Raw genomic sequence first — 20,133 nt, 5'->3', positions numbered from 1 at the left:
CCCACTCAATTTAGGACCCTGACTGCACAAGGTTTTAAATCATGCTTTGTATCCAGTGCTGATCCTACTCAAAGTAGACCCACTGAAGTTAATGGACCTGACTAGCGATGGAAGGATCTATCAGTTTCGGGTTTTTTGGTTTCTCATTTGTCAAACCTCATGAAAAGTCACCAGCATTTTAATACAAATTTCTACTAATAAACACATTTTTGTGTGCAGCTTTGATTACTGTACAAATTTTTGCAAGCCATTCTTCCTAATGACATGCATTTTTGTACATTGTTTTCATGAATGTGTTCATTTTTATGCATGCTTTCCCCTGATATATGCATTTTTTGCAAACATTGTTTGGTTGAAGAACTGCATCACAAAATTTGCAGAAGTGTGAATTTTACAGGATGGCTGTGTTTCAATTTTCATGTGGTTTTGGAAAGTGCAAATAAATTTGATAGATTTGCCTCTAAATGCAAACCAAATTGAATTTCTTCACCATCCCTAGACCTGACTTAGGCTGCAATCCAATACACACTTACCTGGGAGTAAGTCCCATTGAACCCAATGGAGCTTACATCTGAGTAGACATGCACTGGATTGCAGCCTAAATTAGGATTGCAGCCTAAATTTCAGTGAGTCTGCTCTGAGTAGGACTAATATTGGCTACAACCCCAGCTAGGGAGCCTAGACAAGTACAGCAAGCTCTCCATTTCAGAAATTACCCTCTGATGTGTGGAGAGTAATAGAACTGAGCAACAGGAACCCGATGGAGTGGATGTCCAACCTGTCCTGGATGGGGTTGCACTCCCCCTGAAGGAGCAGGTTCGTAGTTTGGGGGTTCTCCTAGAATCATCTCTGTCACTTGAGGCTCAGGTAGCCTCAGTGGCACGGAGTGCCTTCTACCAACTTCGGTTGGTGGCCCAACTACGTCCCTATCTGGACAGGGATAACCTGGCTTCAGTTGTCCATGCTCTGGTAACCTCTAAATTAGATTACTGCAATGCACTCTACATGGGGCTGCCTTTGAAGACGATTCGGAAACTGCAGCTTGTGCAAAATGCAGCAGCCAGATTGGTAACAGGGACCAGATGGTCTGAACATATAAAACCAATTCTGGCCTGCTTGCACTGGCTGCCTTTATGTTTCCGAGCTCGATTCAAGGTGCTGGTATTGACCTATAAAGCCTTACATGGCTTGGGACCACAATACCTGATGGAACGCCTCTCCCGATACGAACCCACCCGTACACTACGTTCAAGATCAAAGGCCCTCCTCCGGATACCTACTCCGAGGGAAGCTGGGAGTCTGGCAACAAGGGAGAGGGCCTTCTCAGTGGTGGCCCCCAAATTATGGAATGATCTCTCTGACGAGGTGCGCCTGGCACCAACACTGTTATCTGTTCGATGCCAGGTCAAGACTTTCCTGTTCTCCCAGGCATTTTAGCATGTGTTCTATATTGTTTTAAATTTTAAATTGTGTTTTAAATTGTTTTTAAAAGATGTATTTTAAATTGTATTTGTTTTTAGTTATTGTAAACAACTAAAAAGAGAGCTTCAGCTATGGGGCGGCATACAAGTTTAATAAATAAAATAAATAATTAATAAATAAATAAAGACAAAGACAGCATCCCTGCTCTTCCCCCTTACATGATTCTCATTGTGTGTGTGAATGCCTGAACAGGGATGTGAGCTCCCATACTTCATGGGAGGGTCGGAGGGTGGCAACACAAGAACGGGCCTTTTCAGTGGTGGCCCCGCAGCTGTGGAATGCTCTCCCCAGGGAGGCACACCTGGCACCTTCTTTATCCATCTTTAGGCACCAGGCAAAGACTTTCTTTTTCACTCAGGCCTTTGGCCTTTGTTGTCGGCTGTGTTAGTTATTCCTTTTTATTTGGGTTTTTTATATATATTGTACATTATTAAATCTGTTGAAAGTTGCCTAGAAGACCATTGGGAATGAGGTGACCAACAAATGAAATAAAAAATAAAAATGGGAGCTGTCTAGAAGGTCAGAGGTGGCTTGAGGGAGACTCTCTAACCACCCCTGGTGCCCTGTCCAAATGGTGGCAGCTTGCCTTTGCGTGCGAGCCCCTGGCTGTTTTTTTTGCAGCTGCCCAGTCTTACAGGGTTGCGGGGAGCCGCCTACAGGGTTTACATTCGCATGTCTCCTTCAGCGTGGATCTGTTTGAACTCTGTCTCTTTGCAGGGGGCTCCGGAACGTCCCACCTCGGCATGACCCTGGCAAGCGACATGCAGGAGTCGAAGATGATTGTGAGTCTGCAGTGGAACATTCAGGGAGAGGGTGAATTTGAGCAGTATAAACTGAGCATACAGGTGGACAGGGCCTGTGTGCCTTCCTTTTACATGACAGGCAGAAATCAACAGGTAAAGCTGTTTCTCATCCTTGCTGAAACAAGCTGTGCATGTTGATTCAAGTAAAGATATAAAAGACACAAAGCAGCAAGAGGCTTCAGTTTCTGGAGCCTTCGGCTTTACAACTGGTATGTGTCTGCACAGTCTGCCTGTACTAACCTCTCTCTGTTTCCAAGATCTGTTAGAGTCCGATGATTAGAGCCTCAGGAATCCTTAGACAGTTGGCCGAAATACATTTTGGTGCCTGAGGTGAAAATCCCAAATGACAGCCCCCACCCCACAATCCACTGGGAAGTCCTGGGAAATTAGGCCTGTGTAGGAGAATTTCCCAGTATGTTGTGAGTAGCTCAGTGTTCTGCTCTGCAAAATACCCTTCTCATTCTTCTGGCCACTAACTTCCCTTATTCCAGAATCTTCTTTGTCCCTAATGTAGTGTCTTCTAACCTTTTACCTTTTAAAATATATATATTTCACTATTTACATAAAACTTCCTCCCATGCAGGCATGTGGGCCGGGAGTTGCAGAGCACTGTGACAAAAATCTTTACCTGAGTGGGATCTGCTATCTGTTTGATGCCAAACTGCACAACTTCAAGAACATAAAGACTGGATACCAAAGTAAGAAGGAAATGCACTTTCACCTTGGGGAACCCCATTCCAATCTCTTCATATCCATGGGTTCAGCCATCTGGAGCTCATGCCCTGCCAGAATTGGAAGGGATTCTGACTTCATAATTAAAATAATATTTAGCAATTCAAATCATTTGTCCCCATAACACAGGTGGGCTGTAAAGCTATGAAACAAAGTAGCTGCAAAATCAGAATCAACCAAAACCTTTGGGGGGGGGGGAAGTATTTCAGCCTTTTATAAATCCTAGTAAGAATGTGATTTTCACAGAAAATTCCAAAGTTTAGGGCCGGGGAAGGAACTGGCAATCCCACCCCATATATCTGCCTAGTAAAACATTGCAAGACGTCACCCTAAGAGGCAGAAACGACTCGCACTACAAGTGCGGGGACACCTTTACCTTTACTTCCTTACTTGCCCCAAGGATAGAGCAGCAAGTTGTGCCAATTGGCTAGATCTCATGTCGCCTGTGGACCAAGACAAGAGAGACTCGCTGAGATCCCCTCAATCAAAAAACCTCTAAGCGGTATATATAAAAAAGTGATTGCTAAAAAAGATAAAATCAACCAATTTTAAAAACAAGTATGCATAACTGAAGTATGTGCCTGGATGAAAAGATAAAGGTGTCCTCGCACTTACAGTGTGAGTCATTTCCGACTCTTAGGGTGACGTCTTGCGATGTTTACTAGGCAGACCATTTATATGGGGTGGGATTGCCAGTTCCTTCCCCGGCCTTTCTTTACCCCCCAGCATATGCCGGGTACTCATTTTACCAACCACGGATGGATGGAAGGCTGAGTGGACCTCGACCCCTTTTACCGGAGATTCGACTTCCTCCTTCTGTTGGAATCGAACTCTGGCCGTGAGCAGAGCTTAGGCTGCGTTACCACCGCTTACCACTCTGCGCCACGGAGGGTGTTATGTGCCTGGATAGGCTTGCTAAAATTTTTAAAAAAGTGTTTAGCAAGTGTCAAAAACAGTATAGTGAAGGTGCCTGCCAAATAGGGTTGCTAGGTTCTTGGCCTGAGACTGATCCTGTATCTTTAGTATCCTCTTGGAGGGTGGGCCTGGCAACCAAGAAGTCTTCTGTATCTTTAAAAGTTGTGGAGAGGGAAGGGAGAATTCCATCTTGTGTTTTTTTCCATTACAGCATTGCAAGAACACCTGCACTTGGCTGACTTTCTCTTCTCCTAAAGATACAGGATCAGTCTCAGGCCATGGACCTGGCAACCCTAGAAGTGCCAAATGTCAATAGGCAGGGAGTTCCAAACCATAGGCACTGCCACACTAAAAGACTGACTCCTAGCAAATGGAGCTAGAATGAACATTAGACAGCCCCTGTAAAAGTGCAAGTTCTGCAGATTGAAGCAGTAAAGTAGGTACATTCAGGGCAAGTAAACTGGTCCCAAGCTGTCAAGGACTTTACAGCAGCACAATGCTAACCATGTCTCCTCAGTAGTAACTCCTATTGAATTTAATGATACTTACTCCCAGGAAAGTGGGGTTAGGATTGCTGCCTTGTATACTAAGAGCAGAGCTTGGAAAAGTTACTTTTTTGAACTACAACTCCCATCAGCCCCAGCCAGCATGGCCACTGGATTGGGCTGATGGGAGTTGTAGTTCAAAAAAGTAACTTTTCCAAGCTCTGACTAAGAGTAAAACCTTGAACTTGGCCTGGTAACAAATCAGCAGCCAGTGCAAATCTTTGCGGAGAGGTGTAATATGCTGGTAGGCTCTCACTCCTGTCAGCAATTGTGCTGCAGCATTCTGCAGTTTCCGGACTTACTGCAAGGGAAGCCCCCCACACAGGACAAAATCTTTACCTGCTGATTTCTGCATAGCACCCCCCTCCTAAAGAGGCAGATGCAGGACAAGGATTTTTTTTCCTGGCCAATTAAAGAAACCCTGGATGGGGGACTAGAAGGAGTTGGCAAGGCGTTGATTTGTCCCTTGCCTATTGATAAAACTCATAGATTCAGGCAAATCACCCAATGAGGAGGGGAGGGTGCAGCTTGTGAAACCTTCACATGGGAAATTCTAAGGTTAAGCAAAGGTTGGAAACCTAGATGAGAGATGATTCCCAAGAAGCTTGTTTGTGTGTGAGTGTGTTCAAAATCTGAGCATTGTTTCTTAGGAATGCTTTTTGCAAAGTTCCTTAAAGCTAGGCTCAATACCTCAAGCTCTTCCTAGCCTTTCTTGGGTGGACGTAAGAAATGTTCCCTGTTTATTAATGTTCCTGTTTGAACAGTGTAGGCACCTCTTCCACAAGGAACTTCCTCTTCTGTTTTGACTCAGTTACCTGCTCTCTTACTAGACTGCCCAAGGATCCCAACTCTTGCCTCCCTGCCCTTATTTCCATCTAGGATGTAACTTTTCCAATCTCTCCATCTCACAGAATGCCTGAAAGGGAACGTGGATCTGGTGTTTCTCTTTGATGGGTCAGAAAGCATGAAAACTAGTGATTTCAATACCATTAAGGAGTTTATGATCAGTGTGATGAAGGAACTACACAACAGCACCATACACGTAAGATGTACTTGTCAGACATAGGGCTCACTGCCCAAGGCCTTGAGAAACCAGAGTTGTTTCCACAGTAAAGCCTTTTAGTGCTGCTGATGCATTTCATTTCCACAATCAGCTGGATACAAAAATTAAATTTAATGTAGCACTATATAATCCAGCAATTCCCTTCCCCATGGCCAAGATCCTTCTATAATGTTTAATCAGAAGTAAGGCCCATTTAGCAAAGGTCCCTGTGTACACAGCTTTTTCTCCTGCAGGAAACTGTTCGACTATCCTGGCCACTTATCCCAGCTGAACAAGTGCATGAAAAACATCTACATCCTAGAGCCTCTGGTCTACACATTTCACAAAACCACATGTTAGATGTCATCTTGGACTGTTTCCTTTCAGACTGCAGGTGGGGAGCAGGATCACATTTTAAAAATGAATAACTCCACATGTAGAAACCTTGCACTCCCAATATAGGATATGATGAAAGCTTCCTCCCTTGTGTGCTGGGTTTCTACATGTGAGTTTTTTGTTTTTAGCACAAGGAAGCATTCGAACATGTGACAACACCCCCGCACACACAGATCTGCACTATAAATTGGTACAGTATTGGTAACATTATACTATGTGATTTTGCCAAACATGCACGTCGCTCTAGGTCTTTCCCAGACTGATGTTGTTCTCCCAAGGCTCTGGTGGTTGCTGTATTCTCACTGGCCTAGTTCACACATAACACTAAGTCTTGGTTTATTAAACCATGGTTTACACGTGTTATGTGTGAATGCTGCCCAGCAGCTTAATTGTGGTTCACATAATTCCAACAAACCACAATTTGAAGTCATTGTCTGTTATTGGCTTATGAATCTTGGTTTGTTTTAACTATAGTTTGATGTTGCATGTGAACTTAGCAATTTTCTTTGCTTGGCCACCTCATCTCAAACACTCGCCAACTGACATAGTCATCAGGTAAGAGCAGTTGGAAGACAAGCGAAACTTTGGAGAAACAAGCCATGGCTTGTTTTATCATCTGTGGGACAACTCATGGTTTGTTACATAAACCGTGGCTTAAACAAACTATGGCTTAGCATTATGTGAACCAGGCCACTGTCTATGATCCTTAGTACTACCTTCTTCCCTCAGCCTGGGCAAAAAGGGGTAGTTTCTTTGGCATTAGAACTTTGCCACAACACCTTTAAGGCTGCTTCTGTTTTCCCTTCCTACCGCTCCAGTTTGCTGCCGTGCAGTTTTCAACGGACGCCACAATCGAATTTGATTTTAACAATTACACTCGCAATCCCAACCCTCAAGAGCTCTTGCAGAATGTGAGACACAAGAAAGGCATTACGGGGACCTTCGGGGCCATCAAATGTGTAGTGTGAGTAGTTTTGCTTTCAGTGGAAGCTGGATCAGGAATGGGAGCACTTTGGGAGGAAGGAGTGGGTTCTCTAACAATTCAGAGATTAAGGGTTATATGTCCTTTGGTAAGAGATATAAACCAAGAAGCCACCATATAGCTCAGTCACGATAGCAAAAGTTGACTAGTAGGAAGGAACTTGTGTACCTGCTCAGTTGACACATGAAGCTGTGGCTCATCAAGTGCTCACACACTGAGTAATAGAACATACATTGGGAAGTGTTGCAGTGTGGAGTGCTTCTGTTCAAAGTGCCAGCCAGCCAGCCATGCCTTCTTCCAGGATATTCCATTTCCACTCCCCCTGGGTTTCTGTCCCCCACCACCCCAATAGTCAGGCAGCATATCATGCCAACACTCAGTCCTTACTGGGCTTTTTTTGAGTTCCTCTCCCTTTACCTTAGGTCCCTCAGATATCTTGGGGTTCCCTGAACCTACTGATACCTTCCTCTTGTCCATGGATTGTAACATTTTGGCTATATAAAATCTACATGTATTTGCTGTTAGGGTGCAGAATACAAGCAGTCTTACACCAGGCTTTGCTAGGGAATTCTAAGAAAATAAAATCAGTGCAGTATTTAAATCAGTGGTTAAAATCAGTGCAGTTTTGCAAGGTTCAGCCTGTCATCTTGATTCAAAATGTATCCAAACATAGATGAAAACCAGCTCCTTGATCTCAGGAACCACCATGCAAAATGTGGTTATGATATCTTAAGAGGTATCCAAATGCATAAAAAGCAGATGAACAACTTTCCAAAATATATAGTAGATGCATGACTGAACCAGCCTCTAATGAGAACAGTATAGTAGCTCAATCATATAAATCATGGTCCACATAACTATTCCCCTGTTTGCTGATGGCAGGGAAGACGTTTTCATTCCTGAACGCGGCATGCGGAGAGAAGCAAACAAAGTGATCATCATCATCACAGATGGAGACGCCACAGACAGAGACAGCTACAGAATCATAGAAGTCGCTAAGAAAAAGGGAATTTTACGCCTCATCATTGGGGTAAAGTATCCAGGAGTTGCATCTCCCCAGCTTGCAGGACAGCATTTAAGTTCCCGGAGACCTATAACCCCCCCCCAAATATACAATATCAGCCGGCATGGTGGGGCAGAGCCGTGGAGCCCCCTCCTGACGCCTGCGTTGCTGCAGCTTACTTGGACAGGGCTGAGGTGAGCAGGGTGGCGGTGAGGCCAGGGCTGTGTGTATGTACCAGCAAGAATTCTGGATTGGCTGTGCTGGTGTATCCACTCCACAGCCTCAGCCTCATCACTGGTCTGCCCCACCCCAGCCCCGTCGAGGTAGCACGCAGTGAAGCCGGAGCCAGGATAGCGGCTCTGCAGTTCAGCGCCACCACACTGGCAGCTTCTGCAAATATATAACTTTATATATTTAAATATATAAACTGCTGTCTCCAGCATCAAGCTCATAGACAGGGGTGGGGAATCTCCAGTCCACAGGCCTAGTTAGGCCCACCAGGCCTTCCCATTTTTGGTCTGCCAGACCATTTTGCACCAGCCACACCCACCTGCTGCCATACGTGGGGCATGTAAAAACCTGGCTCAGCTGAAAAGGAGGTTTCAGGCACCCCCAATCAGCTGAGTGTCGGTGCCTGCAAAGTCCTATGTAAAGCACTATGGGGTGGGGATGGGGGGAGACCCAGTTTCCCACCACTGTCCCAGACCATACAATGAGGGAGGGAGGAATCAGTATGTTTCCATTCTGTTCTGTTTTCCATATGTCACAGCTATTAATCCATTCCATCCTATTTCCATATCAAACAGTGTTTTTTTTTAATGCAAATGTCATACAAACGTACATTTAAAACATGTGTCTTACATGCACGCACACATTGTACCCATTTTGGGCATTTGTTGGCATTTCAATGTATTTTGCATGTTTTTCTACAATTGTTGAACAGATGTCTGCATTGCAAAATTCAGAGAACTGTGATATCCTACCAACAGGATATTGGTTTGGTCTGTATCAAAATGTGGACCTCACGAAATCCTCGAGCTTCCTTACTTACAGTCAAAGATGTTTGTGATCATACAGAGTCAACTCCATCAGGCCTCCCAGCCAGCATGGCCAAAGGTCAGGGATGATGGAGTTCAGTAACATCTGGAGGGCACCATGTTTGCTACCTCTGATGTAGAGCATCCTTCACTGACCTGGTTATAGACTACAACTCCCATCAGCCCCACTCCACAGGGCTGTGCTGGCTTGGTGTGATGGAAGTAGTACTCCAAAATATCTGGAGGGCACCAGGTTGGTCAAGGGTGATGTAGAGAAGAGGAAGCCATGAACATTGTGTAGACAATTGCCCCAAGGAGCAGGAGGCGGGTGAGGACCCTAAGGCTAGATAGCTGCAGATCAGGCTGACCTCTCTCCCAAATGAATTAACAGCAGTGCATTAAAGGCCAAACCAAGCATGGCACAGAAACCCAAGAACAAGATCTCCTGTGTGTTTTTCTTAATTGTTATTATTTAAACCTGTTGCCTGTATCTGACAGGGGGAAATAAATTTTGATTAGGATCGTGATACTGTGTGTGTGTGTGTGTGCATAGCCTTCTCTCTCTGCACTATTTTCTTGTTTTTTTAAAAAAGATTCCTCTGCCTAAAAAAACTGAATGCTATTTGCTGCTGGTATGTGTGTGTGTGAGAGAGAGAGAGAGAAAGGGAGGGAGGGAGAGAGAAAGGGAGGGAGGGGGAGGGAGAGAGAGAGAGAGAATGATTTTAATCCAGATGATAAACCAATGGGTAGTATAACTACGCTCTACTCACAGGAGACCCATAGAAATTAATGGACTAAGTTAGTCATGGCCATTAATTTTAATGGGTCTACTACTCGGAGTGTATAACATTGTATACAACCTAAATATTACCTAGACTTCTCTTGCTGAAAGAAATGGAAGCCTGTAGTAAAGACCCAGATTAAACCAGAACTGTCACTAGAAACTAAAATGATGAAAATGAGGTTATCATACTTTGGACACATAATGAGAAGACATGATTCATTAGAAAAGATAATAATGCTGGGAAAAACAGAAGGGAGTAGAAAAAGAGGAAGGCCAAACAAGAGATGGATTGATTCCATAAAGGAAGGCACAGACCTGGACTTACAAGATCTGAACAGGGTGGTTCATGACAGATGCTGTTGGAGGTCACTGATTCATAGGGTCGCTATAAGTCATAATCATCTCGAAGGCACATAACAACAGTAAAGACCCAGGACTTCTCACCTCTTGGTGAAATAAGCAGGACCATACTATCTGCTTTAGAGTCCTTATTCTCTCCACCATCACAGCTGTCCCCCCAACCTGTTTTGGGCTTTTCTGGCTCCACTGGCTCCCTTCCCACAGCTGAATATAGAACCCTCCAAAGTCCTGCCTCTGCCTGACTCACCTGGTCCTTCCTTGTTTCCCTAGATCGGGTTGCATTTTAACTCACCTGAATCCCAAAACAAGCTCCAGCGATTGGCTTCTGAACCCACAGAGCAGTTTGTGAAGGTCCTTGCCAGTTTTGAGGAGCTCAAAGACAGCTTCAACGATCTCCAGTCTAAGATCTATGCGATCGAAGGTGTCAATTTGTGCGCGTGTATTTACTCTTGAAGTGGGAGAGAAGGAAGGGAAGGGAAGGGAAATTGAGTTTTAAAGTGTGTTCAAAGCTCACCAGCAAGGAGCTGGCCAATCTGGAACCTCTCTGGGCAAGGCCAGATTAAGGCATCCTGAGGCCCTAGACTATATCAAGTTTAAGAGGCCCCATAACGTCACCAAAAAAAGGTGTACGATTCTGTTATTTTTCACAAAGAATGTAAAACTTGAAATTTAGTATTTATTTATTTATTTAGAGGTGCTTCATAATTGGAGGCCCTAGACTATATTTTACATAGCTTGTGCATAAATCTGGCACCGTCTATGGGGCTTTCCCTCTATGGTCTAACCTTCTGGCACATGCATAGTATGGCACTGCCTAAAGCTTTGGTGCAGGTGGTGCCGCCAACCCTAGGGGCATATCTGGCAGACCAGGAGTGGGGAGACTGTCAGTTCAAGCACCACTTTCCCATCTGGGCAACCGTTCAAGGGCCGCATGCCAGTAGTAGCCAGACCCAGAAGGGAAAGTGGACGGGGCAACTAATGTAAAATGTAGCTTTGCATGGGAGGCTAGTTTCTACACACACTTGCACACCCCTTCGTATTTCAGTTGTGCGCTAGGTGGGGAAATTTGACAGTGAAGTAAGTGCACTTTGAACATGCTCAGAGGCACTCCCCCAATCTACATAAAGCAGTGGCGGTTAGCCACGTTCTACTCAATTTGGTTAGCTCTTTGCAACTCCACTGCCCAGTTTCCTATACCCCACACAATTTTTTTTTCATTTGAAGCAGCATAGTCTGCAGTGGAAAGTTTATACAAAGACATCTCTCTCTCTCTCTCTCTCTCCTGTCCCCCAAATTTGTGTACATTTGCAGGTACCAGTGATAGTGGCTCATTCCATCTGGAGTTGTCATCAAGTGGACTCAGTGCAGACATATCCCAGGTGAGCCAGAATTGTAAGTGTTGTGGATTAAAATGTCTCCCAGAGCAATCTGCTTTGAGATATATATTGAAAAGTGGGGTGTAAATTTCTTAAAGAAATAAATGAAATGTAACCTGTACATGTCTACTTGGAAGTAAGTCCTATTGAACTTATTGGGACTTACTCTCTGGCAATTTGTGTATAGGATTAAGCCTGCAGGCTGACCTTGCAGTTTTTATTTATTCCGTTTATGAATTGCTTCCTATGAAGCATCTCAGAGTGATTTTACAGTAAAATAAAAGCATGTGGAAAACAATTGCATATATAATAACAATTAAAACAATTGAACATATAAAAACAATTTCAATTCTGAGATAAAAATCTCTGCTTAGAAGGCTTCTTGAAAATGAGCCTTCTAAGCCAGGTGTGGGGAACCTTTGGCCCTCCCAATGCTGCTGAACTACAACTCCCATCATCTCTGGCTGTTGGCCATGCTTGCTAGGGCTGATGGGAGTTGTAGTTCAGCAACATCAGAAGGGCCTAAGGTTCCCCACCCCTATTCTAAGCCTTGTTTTCGTAAACCTTCTTTCTCTCTCTCTCTCTCTGGCAGGGACGGATGGTCCTGGGTGCTGTGGGTGCTGACAACTGGGCAGGGGGACTGCTAGAGCAGCAGAAGGGTTTGGCTGGTGAAAGGTTCATCACCACCCCTTTGATCAGGAAGGAGATGGAAGGAGCCTACTTAGGTGAGTAGGGAAGCTCTGCACTCCGCCAAGCCTCTGCTCCATCACCCCCATTATCTGGACCTTTCTTTTCAGCTGAGTGCTGCTGACAGCACGTACATGTTGTATGTGTTTTAACAGAACAGGGCTGTATATAGCCATCTATCCTATGGGGCAGTTGTGCCTACATTTTATATCCTACTTTTCCTCCAAGGAGCTCAAGGTGGTGTATATGATTCTTCCCCTCTCCATTTTATCCTCACAACAACCCTGTGAGGTAGATTAGACTGCAAAGCAATGACTGGCCCAAGTTTCATGGCAGAGCAGGGATTTGAACCCTGGTCTCCCAGGTCCTAGTCTGACACTCTAACCACCTTACCACACTGGCTCTCACAAGTTGCAAGCAGGGCCGGTGCCAGATATAACTGGGCCCTGGGGTACCAGTCTGCCCCTGGCCTGTGGCACCATAGCCCAACACCCCCCATACAGGCGGTGCAGGGCTAATAGGCCCGCCCACATGCCCCACCTACCTCTTGTGTCATGTGAATGACATGCCCACATAGTGCACATGATATTCACACTAAAGGGTGAGGTAGGTGGGGTGTGAGTGAAGGCTTATTGAAGCCCACACTGTCTGTATTGGGGGTGCCTGGGAGCTCCCTCTCTGCGATCTGCTGCAGAGTCGGATTGCAGGATCTGATGCTGCCACAGATCACAGAACGGGAGTGCCACCCTCCCATCGTAAGGAGGTGTCCTTCAGGGGCATATCTGTGCTGCAGGGACCCTGAGCTGAAGCCCAAACTGGCCGCCATCTGGCACCAGCCCTAGTTGCAAGCCAACCTGATTTTCATCCTTCCATCCTAAGGACAGAGAACCTAATCAACCTGGCATGCCCAATCCTTATCTCCACAAGCCCCCAAGTTTGACAGGTGAGCAGGGCTGCCCTCCTGTCAATCGCTTGATGTCATTATAGGTTGAAACCACTTGGAAACACATTAATTTCTTACAGCATGTAAACACACGCAGTTACAGTGGTGAAGGAGAAACAAGCATTTCAATGTAGAATGCCTCAGGCTTTTACTGATAATTAAGGGTTAATCTCGATTTAACTGATAGCCAAGGGGAAGTTGGGTAAATGGAAGAGGAAGGGAGGAATACAGAATTGTTCTTTTGTGAGAAAGTGGGGTGGGGCAAACCTTGAGCCCCTTTTGGCCTGCGCTGGAGGGAAGTGGTGTTTGACTACCAGTTTCTTCTCCTCTGAGACTCTTGGGCCACGTTCACGAAAGGCATTTATTCCGCTGTTATTCCACTTTAAATAGTCATGTCTTCCCCCAAAGAATCCTGGGAAGGGTAGTTTGTGAAGGGTGCTGAGAGTTGTTAGGAGACCCCTCTTTTCCTCACAGAGCTACAATTCTCAGCATTCTCTAGAAAGAGGACTGACTGTTAAACCACTCAGGAAAAAGTTATATTCCTCTTGGCACTCACATATTGAAAGCAGAACTTGGCTTAGGGATGCTGGGCTTGCTCTGGTGGATCCATTTTCAATATTAGATTTATGAGAGCTCTGAGCAAGTTTCTAGTTCTCTGTGTTGCAAAATTCAAAAAGGGCAACCTTGTGTGTGTGTGCAGAAATTCACCCAGCTTTTACCTTCTTTTCTTTTGGTATCTCCACATGATTATTTTTCCCCATTTTTTTTCAGGGTATGCACTGAAATTCGTACAGCGTCAACAGAGAGAGGTCTATGCTGTTGGTGCCCCTCGATACCAACATGTTGGAAGAGTCCTCATATTTGAGGTCAACCCTAGCACTACTAACTGGACATTGAAGCAGGAGATTCCAGGAGAGCAGGTGAAGAAAATGAGACTTCTGGTAGTGGTGGGTGGCTTTCTGGACATTCTGGTCAACTTTGATCCCTAGGGATGATGATGGCAGTGGTGGCTGGTGCCCATTGGGATTGGTACGGTAGAAGGCAGGGAGCCCAAACAGTAGGTGGAGACAGGGCTGGCCCCAGGTGTGCCGAGGCCCTTGGGCACCAGCTTGGCGTGAGTCCTGGCACCCGCATGCATACACACCCCACCTACCTACCTACCTACCTACCTACCAGGCAGGTGGAAGAGTGGGAGGTCGGGCGGGTGAGCGAGCGAGCAGGCGTGGGGGCATGGGCGAGTGAGCGAGCAGGGGTCCAGGCCGGGGAGAGGGCGAGCGAGCTGGGGGAGAGGGCGAGTGAGTGAGCTGGTGAGGGACGGTGAACAGGCAGGGGGAAGGCAAGTGAAGGAGCCAGCGGGGGCAGAGGGCGAACGAGCGAACAAGCGAGCAGGCAGGCAGGGGGGCAAGCAAGGGAGCGAGTGGGCTTGCAGGTGGGGGTGGTGATTTGCTTCTTCCAAGTATTTTAAGTGCAGCTTTTACCTCACATTCTAAAATTTCTGGTACTTCATCATATGGTTCCTCCGTGAATGAATCTGTCATCCTTGCATCTCTTTTATAGAGTTCTTCAGTGTATTGCTTTCATCTTCCTTTTATTTCATCTTGGTCAGTCAGTGTGTTCCCCTGTTGATTATTCAACATCCCTACTTGTGGTTTAAATTTCCCTTAATCTTTTGGAATAGGGCTCTTGTTCTTCCCTTTTTGTTGTCCTCTTCTATTTCTATACAATAACTATTGTAATAGTTCTCTTTGTCCCTACCTACAAGTCGCTGTATTGTTGCATTTAGACTTCTGTTTTTCTGTCTCCTTTTGCTTTTGCTTTCCTTCTCTCTTTAACCATTTTAAGAGTTTCTTCAGTCATCCATTGAGGTCTTTCTCTCTTTTTAACTAGAGGTATTGTCTTTTTGCATTCTTCCCTGATAATGTCTGTGACTTATCAATAATAACAACAATAGCACGTAGATATAATCAACTCAAATCAAATACAGATACTAACGGATAAAGATCTCCATTTAGAAGGCTTGTTGAGAGAGGAACATCTTTAGAAGGTGCCGTAAAGACAATAGAGAAGGTGCCTGTCTAACATATAATGCTAGAGACTTCCAAAGGGTAGATGCTGCCATAATAAAGGCCTGATTCCAACATTGTGTGGCATGGACCTCTTGATAGGATGCTATCCTGGGAGGATGCCCTGGGAGAAAGGGTGTGATATAAAATTAATTAATTAATTAATCAATTAATAATGACGATGATGATGATGCCCTGCAGAACCCAGGGATTGGTTGGGCATGTTGGGGTGGGTGCATGGGTATCCTGGTCTGAAGCTGTATAGGGCTTTGTATACCAATATCAGCACCTTGAACCTACTTCGGCAGCTGATTGGCAGCCAGTACAATTCTAGGCACCTGGGCCACTAGATGGCCATAGGCAAGCCACTCTCTTTCTGCCTCAGTCTCCCCATCTACAATATGGGTGTGCAGTATGTGATGATGATAATACTGATTTAGCTTACAGGGTTGTTGAAGGATTACTAATGCAACTAAAGCTCTTTGAATGCTTGAAAATTCTGTACCAATCTGAAGTATTATTACACCTTGAGATGACCCTGTGCAAGGGCCACCCTGTTCACCCTGCACCTTTTAATATTTCTTTTGCAGATTGGGTCATATTTTGGGGCGGTGCTTTGCTCCATGGATGTAGACGTCAATGATGAGGCAGACCTGCTCCTTGTTGGGGCTCATCAGCATTTCACTGAGACAAGAGGGGGTCGGGTTTATGTGTACACCTGGGAAGAGGTGAGCAAACTGGGCAAAGAGAATGGGCAGAGCTCTCTGCATTCTCTGTGCCCACAAGAACCCCATGTTGCATCATGGAATTGATGATTCCGAAAGGGAACAGCTTTTCAAGGACACCTCTCCTTCCAGGATAACCTTGTCCCCTGTGGGGAGCTTATCGGGGATCCAGGATACCCCTTGGGCAGGTTTGGAGCAGCCATTACGGACCTGGCAGATATCAATGGGGATGGACTGATGGATGTGGCTGTAGGAGCCCCCTCGGAAGATGGGGGGAAGGGAGCTGTCTACATCTTCAATGGACAGGGGAAGACCCTGCGTATGCAGTACAGCCAGGTAACAAAACAGGACAGTAGCTGTAATGTCCATGTCAGTATGCCATGAGAACGCTTCTAGTTTGCTACAGGAAATAAAGTGTTATTTATTTATTTATTTATTTCATCAGTCAGTCGCTTTATATGATAAAAAAAAGTCTCAAAGCAACTTGACAAAATAAAATACAGTACATAAAAACAATTTAAACCATTAAAAGTTTGAAATAATGACAAAACAAAATCAATTAATAATGAAAGGCTTTTGTGAGCCCAAGGCAACCACCCACCAATGAGCTATTTTCAGTACATGCTCTGAGACCTGCACAGAACAGTGACTCCCAGAACTATGGACTGTGGAGATGGGTGGCTCCAATGTCAGTGGGGCAGCTCCTTCAAAGTTCATACTAAAACCGAGAGCGGATTCACTTCCCCACTGACATCAGAGCTACCAGCCTCCGCTGACCACGGAGGTGGGGCAATTCATAATTGTTCACATTCTAAAAGCAGTTGGGGGGGGGAGGGTGCAACAGCAAAGTGTACCTCTAATTTTAATTCGGAAGGAAAAGAGTGTGCTTCACCTATTGGAACTTGGGAACCACAGGACTATGCGTGAGGGAAATCTGTGGCCCTCTAGATGGGGAATGTTTTTGGCTCCACCCCATGGACCAACTTTGACAAGTGGGTGGGACAACCCATCCCTCAATTACATTATTAATTTTAATGTTGGCTGTCGTTCTGTGTGTATTGTGTGTGGATTAGTGTGGTGTGAATGTTTTGTATGATTGTTTTGTGTATGTGTATTCGTGTATTTTTACTATGTGCCTGGGAGCAAGGATTACATCCTTCGTGGGGGGACTTTCGGGGGCCCCAATTAACGTAGTGACGGGTAATGGGAGGTATGGTGTTAGGAGGAGAACTGGCCAGGTAAGGGGAACTCGTCCCAGACAAGTTGTGTCTGTGCCTTGTTCTGGTTCTCCTCTTACCCACAGGATTGCCGGTTGTCCTATCAGCCAGCTCTCGGATCTCCAAGTGCTGCTCTTGAATGCCAGGTCGGTATATAATACAACCTCCCTCGTCCATGATTTAATTCTGGACGAGGGTGCCGACCTGGCGTGTATAACCAAGACCTGGGTGGGTGATCAAGGCGGAGTTGCTCTTTCCCAGCTTTGCCCACCTGGGTATGCAGTTCAGCACTGTGGTAGATCTGAGGGCCGGGGCGGGGGAGTTGCTGTGGTCTATAGGAGTACTTTTCCTCTCACACAGCACCCTGTCCAGGCGGCGACTGGTCTGGAGTGTCTCCACCTTGTATTGGGCCAGGGAGACAGACTAGGAATACTGTTGGTGTACCGTCCACCTTGCTGCCCAACAGCTTCCTTAGCTGAGCTGACGGAGATAGTCTCGGAGGTACTATTGAGATCCCCTAGACTTTTGGTACTGGGGGATTTCAATGTCCATGCCGAGGCTGTCTTATCTGGTGCAGCTCAGGACTTCACTGCCTCCATGACAACAATGGGGCTGTCTCAATTTTCTACTGGCCCAACGCATGTGTCGGGACATACTCTTGATTTGATCTTCGCCACTGGTCACGGAGATGGTGATCTGGAGGTGGGATGTTTTTCATCTACCCCATTGTCATGGACAGATCACCGCTTGTTGAGATTTAGGCTTACAGTAGCTCTTCCCCTCTGCAAAGGTGGAGGACCTATTAGGTTGGTCCGCTCCCACAGTCTGATGGATCCTCTTGGTTTTCAGAGGGCTCTGGGAGATTTTCCGGCTGATAAGACTGGTGCTCCTGTCGAGGCCCTGGTCGCTCTGTGGAATACGGAGATGACTCGGGCTGTTGACACGATCGCTCCTGCGCGCCCCCTCCGATGTAGAGCTCATACAGCTCCGTGGTATACCCCGGAGCTGAGAGTGATGAAGCAAGAGAGGAGGAGGCTGGAGTGCAGATGGAGGCGAACTCCCAACGATTATAACCATGCTTTGGTAAGTGCCACCAATAAGTTGTATATGAAAGCGGTAAGGACAGCGAAAAAACTTTACTTCGCTGCCTCTATTAGGTCATCTTTATGCCGCCCAGCAGAGCTTTTTAAAGTTGTGCGGGGGCTTTTACATTCTGGCCCACTCAATACTATAGAAACATCTGAAGCCCGCTGCAACGAAATTGCTGGGCACTTTCAAAGCAAGATTGCTTGCATTCGTAGGGACTTAGACTCTGATGTTGTGACAGATTAATCCAGTGAATTGTCCGGAGCACGGCCTTGTTCTTTATTATTGGATGAGTTTCAGTTGGTGCAGCTCGAGGAAGTGGACAAGGTGCTTGGAATGGTCCGGGCAACCACGTCTGTTCTGGACCCTTGCCCATCTTGGCTAGTGAAAGCTAGCAGGGCTGGAACCACCGGCTGCGCCAGGGAAGTGGTTAATGCCTCCTTGAGAGAGGGAGTAGTCCCAAGTAGCCTCAAGGAGGCAATAGTGAGACCTCTATTAAAGAAACCTTCCCTGGACCCGGATAATTTGAACAACTACAGACCAGTGGCGAATGTCCCCTTTTTGGGCAAGGTTTTGGAGCGGGTGGTTGCTAGCCGACTCCAGGTGCTCTTGGATGAAACCGATTATCTGGATCCGTTTCAATCCGGTTTTAGGCCCGGTTTTGGCACTGAAACAGCCTTGGTCGCCCTGTATGATGACCTTTGTCGGGAGAGGGACAGGGGGAGTGTGACTTTGTTGATTCTCCTTGATCTCTCAGAGGCGTTTGATACCATCGACCATGGTATCCTTCTGGGGAAACTTGCGGAGTTGGGGGTACTGCTTGGCAGTGGTTCCGCTCCTACTTCGCGGATCGTCGCCAGAAGGTAGTGCTTGGGGAACATTACTCGACACCCTGGACTCTCCATTGTGGAGTCCCTCAGGGGTCGGTTTTGTCCCCCATGCTTTTTAACATTTACATGCAGCCTCTGGGTGCGGTCATCAGGAGTTTTGGAGTGCGTTGTCATCAGTATGCTGATGACACGCAACTCTATTTCTCCTTTTCATCTTCTTCAGGTGAGTCTGTTGATGTGCTGAACCATTGCCTGACCGTGATAATGGACTGGATGAGAGCTAATAAACTGAGACTCAATCCAGACAAGACTGAGACACTGATGGTGAACGCCTTCCCCGCTCAGATGGTGGATGTGCATCCTGTTCTGGATGGGGTTACACTCCCCCTAAAAGAACAGGCTCGTAGTCTGGGGGTTCTTTTTGACCCTTCCTTGTCTCTTGAGGCTCAAGTGGCCTCGGTGGCACGGAATGCGTTTTACCATCTCCGTTTGGTAGCCCAACTATGCCCCTATCTGGACGGCGACGACCTCGCCTCAGTTGTCCATGCTCTGGTAACTTCAAGATTGGATTACTGTAATGCACTCTACATTGGGCTGCCCTTGAAGACAGTTCGGAAGCTTCAGCTAGTGCAGAATGCGGCAGCTAGATTATTGATGAGGACCAGTCGGTCTTCGCATATAACTCCTGTTCTGGCTCGCCTGCACTGGCTACCTATTTGCTTCCGGGCGAGATTCAAGGTGTTGGTTATGACCTATAAAGCCTTACATGGTGTGGGACCGCAATACCTGGTGGAACGCCTCTCCCACTATGAACCTACCCATTTGCTTCGTTTGTCATCGACAATGAGTACCAACTCATTGTGAAGCCCGGAGGGTGGTTACTAGATCTAGGGCCTTTTCCGTGGTGGCCCCCGAATTGTGGAATAGCCTCCCCGAACAGGTACGCCTGGCGCCTACACTATTATCTTTTCGGCACCAGGTAAAGACCTTTTTATGCTCCCAGGCATTTTAATCACTCTAATCTTTTTAGCTTTTTAATCTTGTATACTAAGTATTTTTATTTTCTGTTTAACTGTATTTGTTTTTATGTCATATATGTTTTTGTGATTTTATTATTGCCATGTA

General features: G+C 46.1%; 1 protein-coding gene across 3 annotated transcripts in view; it reads left to right on the top strand.

The window, feature by feature from the left end:
- The window catches only part of ITGAL (integrin subunit alpha L), an 80,103-nt gene that overhangs the window by 19,772 nt on the left and 40,198 nt on the right, over nt 1-20,133 (top strand). Inside the window, exons 4-14 of one of the 3 annotated variants that reach the window (XM_061590405.1) lie at nt 2,200-2,264; nt 2,869-2,983; nt 5,389-5,519; nt 6,734-6,879; nt 7,780-7,927; nt 10,352-10,502; nt 11,393-11,460; nt 12,050-12,182; nt 13,859-14,007; nt 15,741-15,878; nt 16,008-16,211. In XM_061590405.1, coding sequence (XP_061446389.1) covers nt 2,200-2,264; nt 2,869-2,983; nt 5,389-5,519; nt 6,734-6,879; nt 7,780-7,927; nt 10,352-10,502; nt 11,393-11,460; nt 12,050-12,182; nt 13,859-14,007; nt 15,741-15,878; nt 16,008-16,211 — 1,448 coding nt within the window. Of the gene's footprint in view, nt 1-2,199; nt 2,265-2,868; nt 2,984-3,438; nt 3,520-5,388; nt 5,520-6,733; nt 6,880-7,779; nt 7,928-10,351; nt 10,503-11,392; nt 11,461-12,049; nt 12,183-13,858; nt 14,008-15,740; nt 15,879-16,007; nt 16,212-20,133 lie in introns of those variants that run through there. The other 2 variants (XM_061590407.1, XM_061590406.1) reach the window with 2 other exon arrangements.

The sequence above is a fragment of the Rhineura floridana genome, chromosome 11, assembly GCF_030035675.1.
Source record: "Rhineura floridana isolate rRhiFlo1 chromosome 11, rRhiFlo1.hap2, whole genome shotgun sequence".
In the NCBI taxonomy this organism is placed as follows: Eukaryota; Metazoa; Chordata; class Lepidosauria; order Squamata; family Rhineuridae; genus Rhineura; species Rhineura floridana.
This window is presented reverse-complemented; position numbering and strand designations above follow the sequence as displayed.